Source organism: Leuciscus leuciscus, assembly GCF_965113295.1.
Source record: "Leuciscus leuciscus genome assembly, chromosome: 5".
Lineage (NCBI taxonomy): Eukaryota > Metazoa > Chordata > Actinopteri > Cypriniformes > Leuciscidae > Leuciscus > Leuciscus leuciscus.
In genome coordinates, this window is record NC_138729.1 from 43,399,354 (window position 1) to 43,417,191 (window position 17,838).

General features: G+C 37.9%; 1 protein-coding gene across 1 annotated transcript in view; it reads right to left on the reverse strand.

The window, feature by feature from the left end:
• Positions 1-311: 311 nt before the first annotated feature.
• Positions 312-17,838, reverse strand: part of htr7c (5-hydroxytryptamine (serotonin) receptor 7c) — a 56,116-nt gene continuing 38,589 nt past the window's right edge. The window contains exon 2 of the mRNA XM_082170355.1: positions 312-9,755. Coding sequence (XP_082026481.1) covers positions 9,008-9,755 — 748 coding nt within the window. The 3' untranslated portion in view covers positions 312-9,007. The remainder of the gene's footprint in view (positions 9,756-17,838) is intronic.

Genomic DNA, 17,838 nt, shown 5'->3' on the forward strand with positions numbered 1-17,838 from the left:
TCTTACAATTAACCTCGATTAAAGCTTGGATGCGTGTCTCTAGTTCTGAAATCTTCCCCATCAGCTTTACTATCTCCCTGCATTTATCACATGTAAATCCTGTGCTGACAGAGAAGGATATGCTAAACATGTTGCATGAGGAGTAACAATAAGAGGAGAAGATGACATGACTTACCGTGTTTGTTGACTGATCCTAAGTTGTTTGATGGACTCGTAAAAGGCGCGCGAGAAAAATAAATAACAAGCGCATGGATGGCACGCTAACAGGCTAGCGAATTACTAGCGTGTTGTGCTAGCAATAATGATTTAGATTGAAGCTAGCGATGTCAGGTAAATGTGTGATGTTGAGTAAGTTATATTTAGCAGTATAAACAAGAAGGAATGATAGTAAATAATGATTCAAAACAGAAAGATATACGAAGCTTACAGACGCAACGCAACAGCAGCAGAAGTAACGAGGAGGACAGGAGCAATCGATCCTTCAGCAGACAGAGATGTCACTTCAGTCGCTTGTGCGCCTCTTGAGGCCAGGGGAGTGAGGTTTTACTCACACAGCTCTTACTAGCTGGTCTCCATTACACTCTAGTGTTGTCAAAAGTACCGACTTCGGTACCAAGTCAATACTGAAATTTAAAAAATGTGACGCTTTGAGCGCTGTTGAGCGGAACTGTAAACACCTTGGAATGGCCATTGTATTCACGCGCTCATCAAATATGTCTATGATTGGCTACAATGATCAGCGCTTCAAAAGCACGCTCCGGCACCAATCTAACCCCTCCGGTTCTACTCTACCTACTCCGAGTAGAATTCGGATTAAAGTTTTTTTGGGGGGGATGTGATGGGCACATATAGCATTTCGTTTTGTTTGTGCAAAACTTATTACGAGGCCAGCAGGGGGTGCTCGCCCTGTGGTCTGTGTGGGTCCTAACACATAGTGATGGGTACACTATACTGTCAAACAGCAATGTCCTTCAGATGAGACGTTAAACTGTGGTCCTGACTCTCTGTGGTCATTAAAAATCCCAGGATGTCTTTTGGAAAAAGAATAGGGGTTTAACCCCAGCATCCTGGCCAAATTCGCCCATTGGCCTTTGTCCATCATGGCCTCCTAATCACCCCTATATATACTGATTGGTTTCATCAATTTGTCTCCTCTCCACCAATAATGGGCATTCTGGCGCAATATGGCTGCGGTCGCATCACCCAGGTGGATGCTGCTGGTTGAGGAGAAAAGCGATTTGAGTACACAGAAAAGCGATATATAAATGTAACAAATTATTATTATTTTTGTTATTATTATTATTATTCCTATCCCTGATATAGCTATACCTTGGGTCCTTCTTCAGAGGGACTTTTTTCTGAGATAATTACCATCTCCTATAGCCAAAAATCGGATCACTTATAAAAGTAATAGCAGACCTCCTCACAAGCCGCATGATTTGTGGTATCATTCATATCTGCACCGCAATCCAAAAGTTTAATACTTGGGGTTAGAAGTTTGTTCAAATCCGTTAGAATAAGTATGAGGTTTAACGGTATGATGCTTGCCTTGGTAAGCCCCTCTAATAACACCTAATCTCTAATAATAAAGCAGCTGAAGTGTGCTGAGGTTTGCCCTCTGCAGATAGAGTTATAGAGGATGTGCGACTCAACACAAACATGCATTGTCTTTCTGATTGCTTTGCTCCCTGTATACGTCATCCACTCCTCCTGTCTAAGTGCCCATCAGAACAGCTGAATGGGGAGCACATCTGCCACACAACCTCTGAATAAAATATTTCCCTGCAAACTGAGAGAAGAATAAAATGCCTTTTTGGGTCACAGTCTTCATTCTACGTTTCTAAGAGGCTGAGTTTTTTTTTTTTTTTTTTTGGCTCCCAAAAGCTCTCTGTTCCTTCCAGCTTTGTTATTAGACTTAAAACCTCTCAACTCGTGAATTATTAACCGTATGGGATGTTTCTTTTGGGATCACTTCCAGGCGGTCATTCAGCAAGCGGAATCCACCGAGAGAGTCTCACTTCTCCAAGAGTTAATGTCAGAAACAATTGAGATGTTTGTTTCTGGTTGGTTTTACGGTGGCAATCTAGTTCACAGCAAAGACAGCTCAGACCTAAGGGTGTGTGTGAATGAGTGTGTACACAGTGTGTTATGACAGTTCACCATAAATGCAATAAAAAACATGCTGTCATGTTTACCAAGACGGTGACACGCAGACATAACAGAAAAAAAAAAAATACTCAGGGCTCATAAACTTGTTCACAATTTTATAATTCCATATATAAATATAACGAGGTAGAAAGCACTTTTTCATGTGATCAGATGTGACATATTATACAACATGACTACAGTATGATAAAAAAAAAAATCCTTCTCAACTTTGCCCACATCCTGTAAACATAAAAGTTAGCAGGAAGTACTTCATGCAAGTGTGTTTCCCCGGCCCTGTAACTTTAATAACAAGCAGTCAGTCTATAGGATTATGATCGGCTTTGTTTGACCAAACACTCGTTACTAGCGAGATAGATTCATTACAAGCAGTCATTTAGATATAACAGATGTAAAACTGCACTGCAGTTATGTGTAACGCAATGCTGGGGGGAAAGAACAAAGTTCTCAGCAAACAAGGAACATTTGTGCTGTATCTTTCTGAATATGTGGCATAGTTCAGATAATGCACTGATGATGGCAAACGCGTGCACAAAAGCTGACACCTGTTTTCATAGGTGTTGCCTCATCCTGTCAAATCAGTTGTTCCCTAAACACATTCTGCTTTCAGATCTCAAGTTGGCACCATCTGGCTGGCTTTTCACATTGTGTTTGAGCACAAAGATGTGCATGATGTGCTTTAGCTGTCTTCAAACACAGCTTTTCCTTCCAAACAGGTCTTAAAACAGTTCAGATCTGAACACAATTACCAGTCAGCCAGGATTATGTGCCATGTCAAACAAAGGCAAGTGACTAAGAGTAGATATTCTTTTATTCATTTTAGGCTGAGACAACATTTTTTCACGCGAAGGTTTCTTTTAATTTGTTAAATGACCTTAAGGAGCTGAATTCATTTATATTCCTGAATGCTTATGGGTTCCGCAAGGATAAAGACCTCCCCGGGCTACTTTTCTAAACACCTGTTTGTCACTATGCACTATCAGAAAAAAAAGGTACAAAAGCTGTCACTGGGGCAGTACCTTTACAAAAGGTACACATTTGTACCTTATTAGTTACACACTTATTAGTTTGCAAAATTTTCCTGTTCTGTTAGGTTTGTGCATGTAATACAATCTAATAATCATAATTTATTTTCAGTTTTTATTGAAGGTTTTATTCATTCCAAGGTCAGTATACTCTCATTAAAAAAAAGGTTATTTTAAGAACTGTTCACTGGAAGTTTTGTTTGTGGAAACAAATATGGTTCTTCTATGGCATCATGAAAAAAAAATATGGTGTACATTTTCTTACAGGAGGCTTTTATCGATGTTATACCATACAAACAAAATTGGCTTGTATTGAGTAGTTCATAGTGGTAAGAACTGGATCTAGTAACTTCGTATTCCTTTCAAGTGCCAAAATGGCAATTAAAAACAATGATTTTGAGATAAACACTCTTAAAAATAAAGGTTTCTAATTTTTTATCATAGGGAACCCAAAATGGTTCTTCTATGACCAAAAAAAAAACTAAACTAAAATAAAACCTTTTGGAACCTTAATTTTTAAGAGTGCAGAAACATTAAGAAAAAGACTAAAAGTTCAGTTTGAAATATCACAAATGTGTCAGATTTTTTTTTTTTTATAAATATTTTTATATATATATTATTTTTATCTTAAAATAAAAAATAAATACAGAGACAGACACTTCATGGTAAAGTGGTGATATGTCATGGTAATACCAAGTTTTTGGAAATGTTTAAATTAATAGTATTATCATTTCTAATGGGAAAAACTATGTATCTTCATTTATGTATTATACATTACACTGTTCAAAAGTCTGGGGTCTTAAGCTCTCCAAGGCTGTATTTATTTGATAAGAAATAAAGTAGAAATAGTAAGCTAATATTGTGAAATATTCTTACAATTTAAAATAAGTTTTTTAATTCTAATATATATTAAAATGAAATGTATTCCTGTGATGACAAAGCTACATTTTCAGCATCATTACTCCAGTCTTCAGTGTCACAGTAAACATTTCATTTTTATCCATGTTTAAAACAGTTGTACTGCTTAATATTTTTGTAGTAACCATGTTATAAATAATTAGGATTCTTTGATTAATAGAAAGGTCAAAGGGACATCATTTATTTTAAATAGATTTTTTTTGTAACATTGTACAAGTCTTTATGTCCCTTTTGATACATTTAATGTACAGTATCCTTGCTAAATAAAAACTTCTGAACAATAGTGTAAATGTATATATCTATATTTATATGCTCAAATTGATTGTTTAGGACCCCACACTAAATCCATTATTACCATGTTACTGTTTTCTAAATCACAGACCGGTCAATATCAATGAGGCAACAGTACAAACTACAACTAATACATAGTTCTGGTATGAAACTCTGACGAACGCCGATTGGTTTCAACACTGAAAAAAATAGTGTGTTGGATTTACATGATTTAATAGCATCGGTTTCACGTGAATCAATTAAGTTAAACAAACATAATTTGTTCATGTAACATCAACATCATGGAATGAAGTCATTTTAAATGACCCAATTAAGTAGTCTCAAAGTGAATTTTAAAAGGCTCCCTGATATGATTCAGGTATTCAAATTCATATATTCAATCCAGAGCAGCTAGAGTTACAGAATCAGTACGCATCCTAACCAAAGGCTCCACTCTTCTCCACAATGGTAACCCACTGCAACTTAAATGGTTCTAATAATTCCAATGTAACTGAACATTAAACACAATTACACACTATCAAGTCTTCCCCTTTTCTCAGTTTCTCAAAAACACATAAAATAACACTTAATTTCAACATTTATTCTCTCTTAATTCAGCCATATGCAAAGCATGCTGGGAACTAACAAGCACCGCCCAGTTTCAGTTAATGCAACACAAATAATTTGTGTAATCCAACACAAACAGATTGAGTAAACTTAAACTTTACATATATTTAAGCAGATTGAACACAATCAAATTAGGTTAGGACAAAATGTATAGCAATTGTGTTGCTTAAGCTCATTTTAATCAAGCAATCTGAACAAGCAGCAAAAATAAAATAAAAATCAGTGAATGGAGCGGCCAATCAGAAGTACTTCCACATCCACGTACCCTTATATATCGTACCCTAACCTGCGATCGGCATGCTGCGCAATATAAAAGCTTATGTCATCCCTCCTCCTCCCCAGCAGCACCTGCAGAGTTCTGCTACGGAGGTTCTATTTCTTGTAACAGCCTTTCCTTTGTTTGTTATTTTGACTAAGCTGAACAAATTATTGTATTTGCTCAGCAGCAGCAGCAGCAGCAGTGTAGCAGATCTCATCCGCAAAATCAAGCCTATGTGTATTTCATGCCCCATGCAAATAAATGCTGGTTGAAATGTATTCACTCCGAGAGGTGTCATGACTGAACTACGTTTCACAGATTTCTTGAGATAAACGGAAGCTACAACTTTTGGCAGGCACAAATAGACTATCCATTTGCCATCAAAGCTATGGCACACATCAATGAACAGCTTCTGTCACTGCACAGATGACAGTATCTTTGCTGTCTGGATTTTGACCACAATCGCTTTTTCATCCCCACAAACTACTCGCTTGATCCATTGTGGCTCTACCGTAGCACCAAAATACTTGTCAGCAGGTTCAAAACCATTTATTTCCAAGCCTCAGCACATGCAATTTAACTTTAAGTAACAGCACTTTACCTGATAATGACATGTCTTAGGCTGCTATACATCAGTCATGTTTCATTCTTCTCTGCTCCCACTGTACTGTAATGTTGTTCTATTCATAGCTATTGAATTGTATGGCCTTGAATACCTCTGTGCTGTATATAATGCAGCACTGCTTTATCTGCTGCATGAACACTATGATCCTATATCATTTGATTAAAAAATTTTAAAGGCTGTTTTCACAGTTGTTTCTTGGTAACACTTTATTTTACAGTGTCTTTGTTACGTTACATGTATAGTAATAACTATAAATGATGCATAATCATGTGCAACTAACCCTAAACCAAACCAAACCAAATCCTAAGTACATAGTTACTTAATATCATTCAGTACTTAAATGTATAATTACAGTGTAACAAAGACACCTTAAAATAAAGTGTAACTGTTTATTTTATTTGCTCTGAATAAATGCTACTGTAAAATGTTCTTTACACTAAGAAAAAAAAAGAAAAAAAACGGTTATTGTAAGGATTGTTCACAGTAAGGTTCTTTGGGGAACCAAAACTGGTTCTTCTATGCTATGGCATCATTGCCAAAACCCCATTTTGGAACTTTTATATTTGAGAGTGTACATGTAGAACTAGCAAAGAACTAGTAGCTACTGTATAACAACTCAGAAGATGAAGACGCCAGTTTTTGTCCCTTTAGATTTACCACCAAAACGGCACTCGAGTCTGTCTGCCATGAATGTTTAGCAAGAGATACACCAAATGGGCGCTGCTTTCCGAAAGTAATTCACAAATAGAAATTTGCATTATTCTGTAGTAAGTGTGACTGAAAATGGAACAATACATAATTTCCTGGAATGCGTTTCATTGAATTTCAACACTTCTTGCCATTTACCTTCCTGTGTGGTTTGACCAATTCAGTTCAAATTCTAACTAATGAACTAAAAGGAAAGCCAGTTGTTAGTTTTTGCTTTTTCCAATACAACCAAACAAACCGAACTCCGAAGTCAAACAAATCTGGGTCCGCATCAAAAGCTCTAGTGTGAAAGCACAGTTAAAGGGTTTTCCGATATATACTGTATATAATCAATTTATATTATATTATTATATTTTAAATTATAAATTAATGTTTACAAAGGTTCTTAGATGCCCAGCCATTTTTGTCATTTCCACAAATCATTGCAAGAAATGATGTGCAACCCACAGGTACAGTAAGTTAATTCTGTGGAATGAAGACACATTGATGATCAGAATGAGAATGTCCTTATAGAAATACCCTAAAGAAGTCAAAACTGTCAAAAGAGTACCTTGGTTTCTTTTTCTTCTAATTTATTTCATTTCTTTAACTTTCTTCATTTTCCTCTTTACTTTGTTTTACATCAACAATCTTGGCAAAACACTTCGTGTTGTCCTTGTTCAGAAAAGGTAATACACAAAAATGCACAGGCAATTTCAATGTTTCTGGTGCATGGTTAAAATCTGTGACAATAAACACTTTGTAAGCTTCTCACAAAGATTTGGCAACACACATATACAACTGTACATCAAAAACATTTCACCTCCAGATCTCCGTATGTAAACAACCACATCAAGTTGTTCAGTCAATAATTTATCTGTTAAGAGTCTTTAAGACTTGAGATTTAACAGGAATTCAGTCCTCAGTAAATGTTGCTTACCACAAGTTTTGTCATTCATGGTTGAGGAGACACTTAAAGGCATTGAAAGTATTTTCCAATTGCCACATCAGGTCAAAAAATGGGTAGAAAACTGACAATGCCAGATCACAGCATATTCACAAAGGCTCACTGAGTCAGATGTTCCATCAAAGACAGCCGGCTATTCCATGTTCTTAAAGTTCTTAAAATAGATGGACTGAATCATCGGAAAAGCAAGGTGAGTGTCCTGTCTCTTGTTGTTTCTAGGCAGGGATTCACGCTCTCGCACACACACATTCTGATGGATTTCCAATATCAGTCAAGCCTCATAGTGACAACTGCCCACAAGCCCTTATTTTTCCTCCTCTGGAGACTCGGTCACCTGATATGTACAGAACATCTGCTTTAAGGTGGCCACATACTTCTTCAGAACACTCACACGTGGAGGGAAATCAATATAATCACAGCTTAATGCAGATAAATGAACCAGCAGCTTTAACCAATGACTGGCTAAATACAAACTAAGGAAGCAGCAAGTGTGAAGATTTAGGCTGCACTTTTGTGTCACATTGCAGAATCTATTGTGATGAGAAAATGAACAGCTTTGAGAAGATAACGGCCAGGAGCATCCCTATAATCACACCCAGTTGCTTTATGACAGCAAAAAATGAGCTGATTGCTGTGAATTCAAATAGCAAACGTACTGTTGCTATAATTTTCGGATATCACTATTTTATCCAAGCTGTGCAAATTTCAGGTAATTTTGGCCAACTTTTATAATTTAAAGTGTCTTAATTTACCTGAATTCACTCAAAATTTCCAAATGAACATATGTTTCTTTCTCCCTGATTCTTGAGAGTTTAAGCCAAAACATGAATCATATTTTAATTTGTTCTGAAAATAGCCAATAGCCATTGTTCTTTATACAAAGGTACAATTTTATTTGAAGTATAATTATATTATAACTCTTGCTGAATAAAAATATTTCTTAATCTAATTATCCTTACTGATCGTTAACATTTAAACAGTATCATATATCCATAGAATTGAAGAAAAACAGAATAACAGGTAGGTCTATATAAAATAAAATATAAACATATTTATATAGGTTTAAATGGTTTATATTATTTAATGAATTAAACAAAATAAAAGTATTTTTTAATGCATATTTTCTCAGTTATGTAGCCTGTTTTGTCTGAAGAATCAGTGCTGAATTGTTAGCCAAGTATTTTAGTAAGTCTAATCCTCAGTGAAATCATGCCTAATATGGTATACCTTGTTGTCTCATGGGGGAAAAAATGGGGGAGAAAAAACAACTACTGACCAAAACTATGCCTTAATGGAACAGAAACATAAATAATAGAAAGAGTGTTCTGAAGAAATATGAGTCTGTGATTCTGTTTATTGTTCACACTTTATCTATAAAAACCAATAAGTGGATGTAGCAATGCACATTGTTCGGCTTTGTGAAAACCAAAATTGGGCCAGACTACATCCTTTATCACTATACCTTAAACCCGCAGTGCCTCATGCACACCTACAGCCGACAGTCGCCGGTTTATGTTCCGGTACCTGCAACGGAGCAAATCCCTGTAAGTGGAGCGCAGGTCCCGGTTAAAGAAAGCATAAATGAAGGGGTTCATTAGTGAATTGGCATATCCAAACCATAGTAGAGTCCTCTCCAGCCATATTGGTATGCAACTACACTTGACCCCACATATAAAGGGTCTCGCTGTAGATAGAATAAAAAATGGCAGCCAACAAATGCCAAAAACTCCAACTATCACGCCCAATGTCGTAGCTGCCTTTTGCTCTCGCTTAAAAATTGAGATATTCTGTCGTTCACGGCTGAGAAAGCGAGAAAGAGCGGCGCACTCCTCAGCTACGCCCGGTGTGTGTTGAGGTTTTAGGCCTTGCATCCTCAGGGCTTCGCTGGCAACGGTCTCCAGGCGTTCCCGGCGGGGGAAGTCAGTAAAACGATGTTTGGCGCCGCTTTTTCTGGCGGCCTTGAAGATCTTGTAGTACATGAAGAGCATGACGATCATAGGGATGTAGAAGGCCACGGCGGTGGAGTAGATGGTGTAGCCGAAGTCCTGGCTGATAAGACAAACCCCAGCCGTGTTAACGTTCTTCGCCCAGCCGCAAAATGGCGGCAGTGTGATGGAGGCCGACACAAGCCACACACCAAATATCATCTTCGCCATCAATTGCCCATTTTGACGAGCAGGGTAGGTCAAAGGGCGGGTGATTCCAAGATACCTGCAATCAAACAAACAGATATAAGACATTATGATGTGATTGTCACTATGAATTCCAAATTGACATGTGCCCTCGTAATCTAATCAAAATAACAAAATAACTCTTGCAGCGACATCTCTTCTATGATGACATGTTTACTGGCGTGAAGGCGGGACAACCTGTCACTCACATGAGATCACAGCAATAGCAAACCACAACCATCCAATGATCCAATCAATTCTCTATTGACAAAATTAAGTCCCACCCAATTTTTTTTTTTTCTTGTAGGAGAAGCCATTTCTCTCGGATATATATCACAATCATAGACTAAAAAAAAGTCTCTGCTTCCTTCCACTGTAGAAAATGAAGCCAGTATCCAATATCCCAGTAATGGTCGTTGCCGATTACTTCGTTGGAAGCCCGAGTCTGCACAGTAGTGATCCTGCACTGCAAAATACTTGGTGCTAAAGGGATAGTTCACCCAAAAATGAAAATTATCACAGAATTCTCTCACCCTCAAGCCATAGATGTAAATTACTTTCTTCTTTCAGCCGAACACAATCGTAACAAAAGTTATATTTAAAAAAAAATCCTGGCTCTTCCAAGCTTTTTAATGGGAGTGAATAGTAACTGAGATTTTGAAGGCCAAAAAAAAAAAATCACATCCATCCATCATAAAAGTAGCCTAATCCATACAGTTCCAGGGGTTTAATAAAGGCCTTCTGAAGTGAAGCGATTCATCTTTGTAATAAAAATATCCATATTTATAACTTTATAAACTAGAATCACTGGCTTCCGGTAAACACCGTACGCGAGTCGAGTTCCGGCGGAAGAGTGAACTCTGAACAGACGCATGACGTATTGACAAAAACAGAGGATAGAGCAAAACAAAACACCGGTCACAAATTAGAATTCTAAAATTAGAATTTTTAACGAGAAATGTCGGAGGAGATTCATTTTGTTGCCCAGCCCTATTTGTTTAAACTGTGAGAGGCGTCTGCTCTCACCTAATCTTATGCTACGCCTACATCATATGACGGAACTCGACTCTCTCGTGAATGCGCGTTCAGCCATTATCCGAAAGCTAGTGATTACAGTTTGTAAAGTTATAATTATGGATATTTTTCTTACAAAAATGCATCGCTTCAGAAGACCTTTATTAACACACTGGAGCTGTATGGATTACTTTTATGATGGATGGATCTGCTTTTTTTGGGCTTCAAAATCTCAGTTACTATTCACTTCCATAAAAAAAGCTTGGAAGGGCCGGGATTTTTTTAATATAGCTTTATAATATATAATATTTAATATTTAATATAACAATTGTGTTTGGCTGAAAGAAGAAAGTCATATACACCTAGGGTGGCTTGAAGGTGAGTAAATTGGGTGAACTAACCCATTCAATTAACACTGTTTGGTGTTTATATGGAACCACCAGCAGAGAGTTAAAAGTAACCCTGAAGCAGTGTTAGAGTTAATTAGATAATTAAGTGATTAATTGAGTGATGATTGAGTATTATTGAAGCTCAATCAAGCTCATTATTAAACCTGATGATAACAAGCAGAATTATTGAAGGAAAGAGAAATACAAGAATAACTGACTTCAGCCACAGCCTTAGATGAAATCCACTCAAGATAAAAGAAGACATTTCATCTCTCAAGATCTCTGCAGAGGATTAAATAACTCCAAAACAGCATTACCAGCTTCACTTATTACTAAAGAGTTAAGAATTGTTGAGAATTAAGAGGTTTAGATGTTGATGTTTTATTGAAAATAATAGGTTGGTGTAAAGATCACCATTATGGTGATCATCGTTTGCTTTGGGCATTTTCTCTCTTGATTCTTTAATGAAAGTTTTTAAAATGTGATAAGACGATGTTGGCTACTTATTGATGATAAAGATATAGTGATCATGTAATAGTCTCATTCACTGATCTTATTCAGAGTCTAATCTCTGATTTTGAAGCACTGTGACTGCACATCTTGATATTAAACAGTGTTGTGGTATTAAAACAGTTTAAACCGAAAAAAAAAAGAGAAAAAAAACTGCTTCATTTGGACACACAGACATAAAGAACCATCATCTGAATCTCAACAATGGTGACATGCTTCATGCCGCTATGCATGCTGTGATCCATACGTTTTATACTGTGGTGGCTCCCAGAATGCAATGCAAGAGCCCAACTAAAGCAAACACCGATCACCATAATGGTGACTTCAAACCAAACTATTATTTTTAATAAACCATCAAAATCTAAACCTCTGTTAATTCTCAATAATTTTTAAGTAAAAAGTGAAGCTGGTAATGCTGTTTTTGGAGTTATTAATTCATCTTCTGCTGAGATCTTGAGAGATCTAGGCCTGGTTTCACAGACAGGGCTTAGACTAAGCCAGGATTTAGTTCAATTGGGACATTTAAGTAGCTTTTATAAACGTACCTTAGAAAAAACATTTCGGGTGTGCATCTTGAGACAAATCAATGACACAAACATATTTTAAGATATATCAGTGCAAATTGCTTTCAGTTAAAACAGCTCATGCATTTTAATTGCAGGCTAATGTCTTTTATCTTCAGTTGATTTCATCAAAAGCTGTGGCTGGAAGTCAGTTGTAGTTCTTGTATTTCTCTTTTCTTCAGTGATTCTGCTTGTTAGCATCAGGTGTCTTCAATGATGCTCATTTATCACTCAATTAATCACTTAATTATCTAATTATCACTGCTTCAGTGTGTTTTGCGGTGTGTACTTTGATTTTAATACCTTTAACTTTCTTATTATTCTCAGGTTAGGTAGAGTAACCCCTGGTTCACACCGGATGCGGAAGCGTCGCGGAACGGAAAATCACGCGCGGTCCGGCGCCTGCCTGTTCACACTAGACGCGTATTCTCCGCGGCGGTCGACAAGCGCTTCTGCTCAGTTGTTGTTTATTCAGAGCTATTTTTACATCATGGGTAAGTAAATAACCTCATAAAATGAATACACCATGTTTCTGTAACCAAGAAGTTTGTACACTTCTTTTATTAATCCGTTGTCGAGTCACACACGCAGCCAGAGAGAGAATATGGTAGACAGTTTTTTTCTTTGTTTGTTTTCATCTTTCTAGTCTGTTTAGATACACAAATATGATCGCATTTGTCACTCGCGGTATTTTAATTTGAAAATTGCTTTTATTTTGACAATTGACCGGATGTCTCGTGTTTCTTGGTGTGACTTCCTGCTGGAATGGACGCGGATCACTCGCAGTCGCGCAAAAAATAGACCAGACGCCGAAACTGGCGCTCCACGGCGCGGGCCGGCCGCGGCATGCCGCGGCGCTCCGCGTCTGGTGTGAACGACACCATCATAGGTTAACATGGGCGCCGAAAGGAAGCGGCCTCCGTTCCGCGCCGCTTCGGCGTCGCTTCGGCGGCCGGTGTGAATGGGCCGTAAGTCGAGTCTGTCTTAAATTATAAGCATTTTTAATTGCTTTCAGTTTAGTCAGAGGACTTCTCTGTGGAATGTTCTTGCTAAAAGCCTTAAAACACTATACAAAAACTGCCTACCGAGGCTTTGATTTAATCAATTAAATATCTTTAAATTGGCTACTTTATATAATGCACAGAAATGTAAAGGCAAATACAAATTCATTAAAGGATAAAATATAATAATCACGCTTTCAATCAAAGGTGTAGTCAACTCTGGGCTTCTTGTCTTCAGTTTATAGGAGGATCTTTGTTGACATCTTTGTACGCATGCGCGAGTGGTTGTGTGGCAACAAAACAAACAGTATTGCGGGCAGTAAAGACGCGACGAGCACTTTCAAGAGAGTTAGCGGGCGAAATCCACAATATATAAGCACTTTAACATCTGAAGACCGGAGGAGGTTTGGAGAGAAGCTCAAAATTTGTATTGGTGACAAAATCGAAGTTATTCAAAGCCCATATGAGATCTGGGATGACAAAAAACGTTGGTCCGACTTGCCCGTGTCTTGGCCACCAATCTGCTGGGGAGACATTTATTCTTATTTAATAGAAACCCCTGGACCCTTCACTCATGAAAGATTAAAGGCTTTCAAAAGTCTGGAGGCCTATGATTATTTTGTTTTTTCAAAAAGTTGGGCCGATCTTTTCTGCCAAACAGAAAGCAGTGATCGTGCTAAAAGCAGAGGTTAGAACAGCCTTTTCTTTTGCTTTTAAGTTTTGCGATCCAGAATAGCCCATTTTGATGTGAGGAACATAGTCTGGGTGCTGTGGATCGCGGTTTGGGACACCTGAATCAGAACGCGAAAACATATGACTCGGTTGATTTGACTCAGATTTATTATTTTTTTTATTCAATCTTCTATAAATACATAGTCACTAAGACTTAGGCCTACCATGAACAAAATGAGCCTCACAAACTCGATCAGTAACGTTAGCTGCAAGAATCCAGGCTTTCTTTGGAGCGTCCAGGTTCAATCGCCTAATTGCACGCAACCATTTCTTTCGTTTTTCGCGATCCTTTTCGGAGGGAATTCGAAAACTTTTTATCAGGCCCCCAACGAGCCGTACTCGACCACACAGCAAGAGTGAACCATCCTCTTCTCTAAATCCTCCTCCAAACGTGCAAAACAATCAAATTAGAGGTATCTAGCGGTGTTTCCTGCCACACGATTCCCATGATGCAACGCGACAAACATAAACAATGACGTCACAAAAGATCCGCCTATTGGTTTTCTTGTTCTCAGCTCTGAGCTTCTAGGCATCGGGGGTACAAATGTATCAGTATCCAAAGAGGCAATGAACTCATCAGTCTTTTATACTCCTGTTGTGTAATAATTAGTAATATTTTGTAAGCAATGCATTATATTAAATACATTAAGCTCCTGCACACTCAATTGCAAGCACAGCTGACAATCATGACATTACACCCCGTTTTAGCATCAAATAACTATAACTAAAAGCAGACTTACTGGGAAAACAAAAAATGACAGAAACCATATTTGGATTTATTTATTTTTTTAATGTAATTGGATTTTTTTTTTTTTTGGCTCACGTCCCTATAGTGAGACCTATAAGACCTATACTGCAGCCACCCACCAGGGTAGGGCGATCTAAATACTTTGCCTTCACTTTTCAGGATTTGTGCTTCACTTTTCAGAATAGGGAAGAAAAGATTATCGCAACATCAAATTTTCATGCCAATTTAAATCCGGAGTGTGATTCCTGCATATAGCTTTGACAAAATAAAGTGCTAAATTAAAGCCATCATTTACTCACACTCATATCGCTCCAAACCTATTTGACATTTTTCCATGAAACTCAAGAAGATGTTTAGCCAAAATCGGATAAAATTATAGTCCATTCTTATGAGCTATATTCCAATTCTTCTCAACGTTAAGCTTTTCCTTCACAGCTCTTCAATCTCATTCACATTTGCATGTATATTCAATATGCCTCATCCAGATGCCACACAGGTTTGACGTCAATAATGACAAATTACATTGATTCATCTGTGTTTTGCCAGTTATTGTGATGCACCAAATTTGAATATGTGCGTATTCAGATCATACTGATGAGATTTGACAATCAGAGGGAAAGATTTTCAGTGTCTAACAACTTAAATTTCATATGACTGCACAAGACTTGGAATAAAGTGCATGAGTCATTATTCAGTTTCAACATCTCCTTTTGTCTTTCACTGAAGAAAGAAAATTATGCAGGTTTGGAACAACATGAGGTTGAGCAAATGACGACTTTCATGTTTGGGGGAACTATACCTTTAAAATTAAATAAAAGAAAGTAAAGTATATAAATTACAAGTGTAACTTCTTTCCCAAAATCATTGCAGATGAATTTCTCGCCTCAATCTCGGTTCCCAGAATTCTGCTCAATGTGTGGTACTTTACAAGATGATTGAGAGGCGAATGAGAGTGAAGCGAGACATTCAGTATTCTAAAAAACACAAGTTCACATCAGGGGCATACTACAGCGAGACAAGAGCACGGCGGTGCAAATTGCATTTGTCTGAGCAGCTCTTGTCTGAACCAATCAGCACCCACTCAAGTTGAATTGAGCTGGAGCGCAGAATTTGAGAAAAATGCATGAGCAAAAAAAAAAATCAATTATATTATTGCCACTTCTGCTGCTGAGGAAACTGACCTTGATGGTGCCATTGTGTTTGTTGTGGCTAGATCGCAACTTAAAACCGCATTTAAAGAGCATAAGATTACAGCCCTTGAAGGTTTGATGAAGGATTCTCATTGCCATGACCCCTGCCCCCAGGAGACACTTATGCAAGAATGTGCTTTCCATAGAGATCTAATTTAATCTCTGTGCAGTTTCCACTCTTGCTGGGGTCGTACTGAACTCACAAAGCCGGTGAGTTTAGAATGGCTCTGCACTGTTAGTATAAGACCAGGTATGAATGATACTGAATAACTTCCCCTCCCTCTTGCAGCAACGTCTCATCTTTTCTCTGATGACGTGTTCACTGTCACGAAACAGAAGAGTGCAGACAGAGCATAAACAGAGTTTATTAAAGTACGCAAACGAATTGTTACGCGAATGAAAGGGATGCAAACAGGTGAGTATCTGGAGAGAAGATAGTTGGCGTGATACTGGCTGTGAAATGACAGTTTTTATCGGTTTCAGGTAGATCAGAGAAGTGACTGGAGGACTGTATGGTTGGCAGATGGATGATCACAGACGACTGAAGCAGACTGATAGTTGGGCAGTTTGAGAGAGGATTCCACCAGTGGAATCAGCAGGTAGGTAGTTCAGGTAAGTGTTCAGGAATAAACAAGAAGACCAGGGGTGCATTTCCAGTACAACGACATAACTCGCTGCTTTACTACCATAGTACGATGCATCATTGAAGAAATTAACTAGCTAGTCACGACTTTTTCACGAAACCGTATCGTCGCAAAATTGGTCGTTCAACCACGTTGGTTAATGATGTTGTCACGCATGTGGTGGAGTAATAACTACTTTTAATTAATCTGTTTGAGATCGAATTAATGCTAGATGTTTTGCGATAAATTACAGACATGGCATCTGAGGACTATTTCTCATTTTTCTCAGTTATTTTGTTTTATTTCCAGATTCAATCATAGGCTCGTTCTTACATACTAGAGCACGTACACAAATTCACACTCTTCAAAAATGACGCTTTGAATCTCTTGGCAAACTAAAATACGTAAATGACATTTGTATGTATTCTAAATAAAAGATATAGATTGTACTGAATGTTCTGAGTCTTCCTGATTCACAGCAATAGCAAACCACAATGATCCAATCAATTCCTGACTTACATTTATTCATTTAGAAGACACTTTTATCTAAAGCAGGGGTGCCCAATCCTGCTCCTGTCGATCGACTGTCCTGCACAGTTCATCTCCAACCCTAATCAAACACACCTGACTTTAATTTTCAAGTAATCCTGAAGGTATTAATTGGTTGCTTCAGGTAGTTTGATTAGGGTTGGAGATGAACTGTGCAGGACAGTCGATCGGCAGGAGCAGGATTGGGCACCCCTGATCTAAAGCAACTTACAAATGAGGAATACAAGCGTTTCATCTTAAATTTCTAAGATTTAACTGTGGTCTGTGGTCTTTATCAGTAAGACCAGTTACATTTGGTGCCGTGACCCCGGATGTGAGTGAGGTTTAGGTGGGTGAGTGCAACGGAGGCAAGAATTCTCTCCGTTACACACACGAAAAGTCTTAAATGTCCTTGTTAGCATGCCAGCCCTCCCATGCCAGAGATGAAAGTTCAAATCCCACTCGGAGTAGGTAGAGTTGGACCAGTTACATAAAGAATATGTGGTTAAGTACATGTGCAACACTGATTTAAAATTCCTGAAGCGCAATATCCAATATGCAGTGACAACTCAACCATTCAGATCTGAATCTCCATGGCACCAGCTCTGGCTTAGACACCATCAGCTGCATAAAGTAAATGATTCCAACATCCCTTTAAGCAGCTTAGCAGTCAAACACCCATTGGTTTATGACTCCCAGGGCAACGTAGAGGTCTGCGGGTCATGTAAATAACATGGCCATTATTTATGTAATGACACTGAGGGCACAGGAGTTTCCAAGGCTTTAATTTTAATCATAATTCTAGGTCATATGGAAAATGCAGTC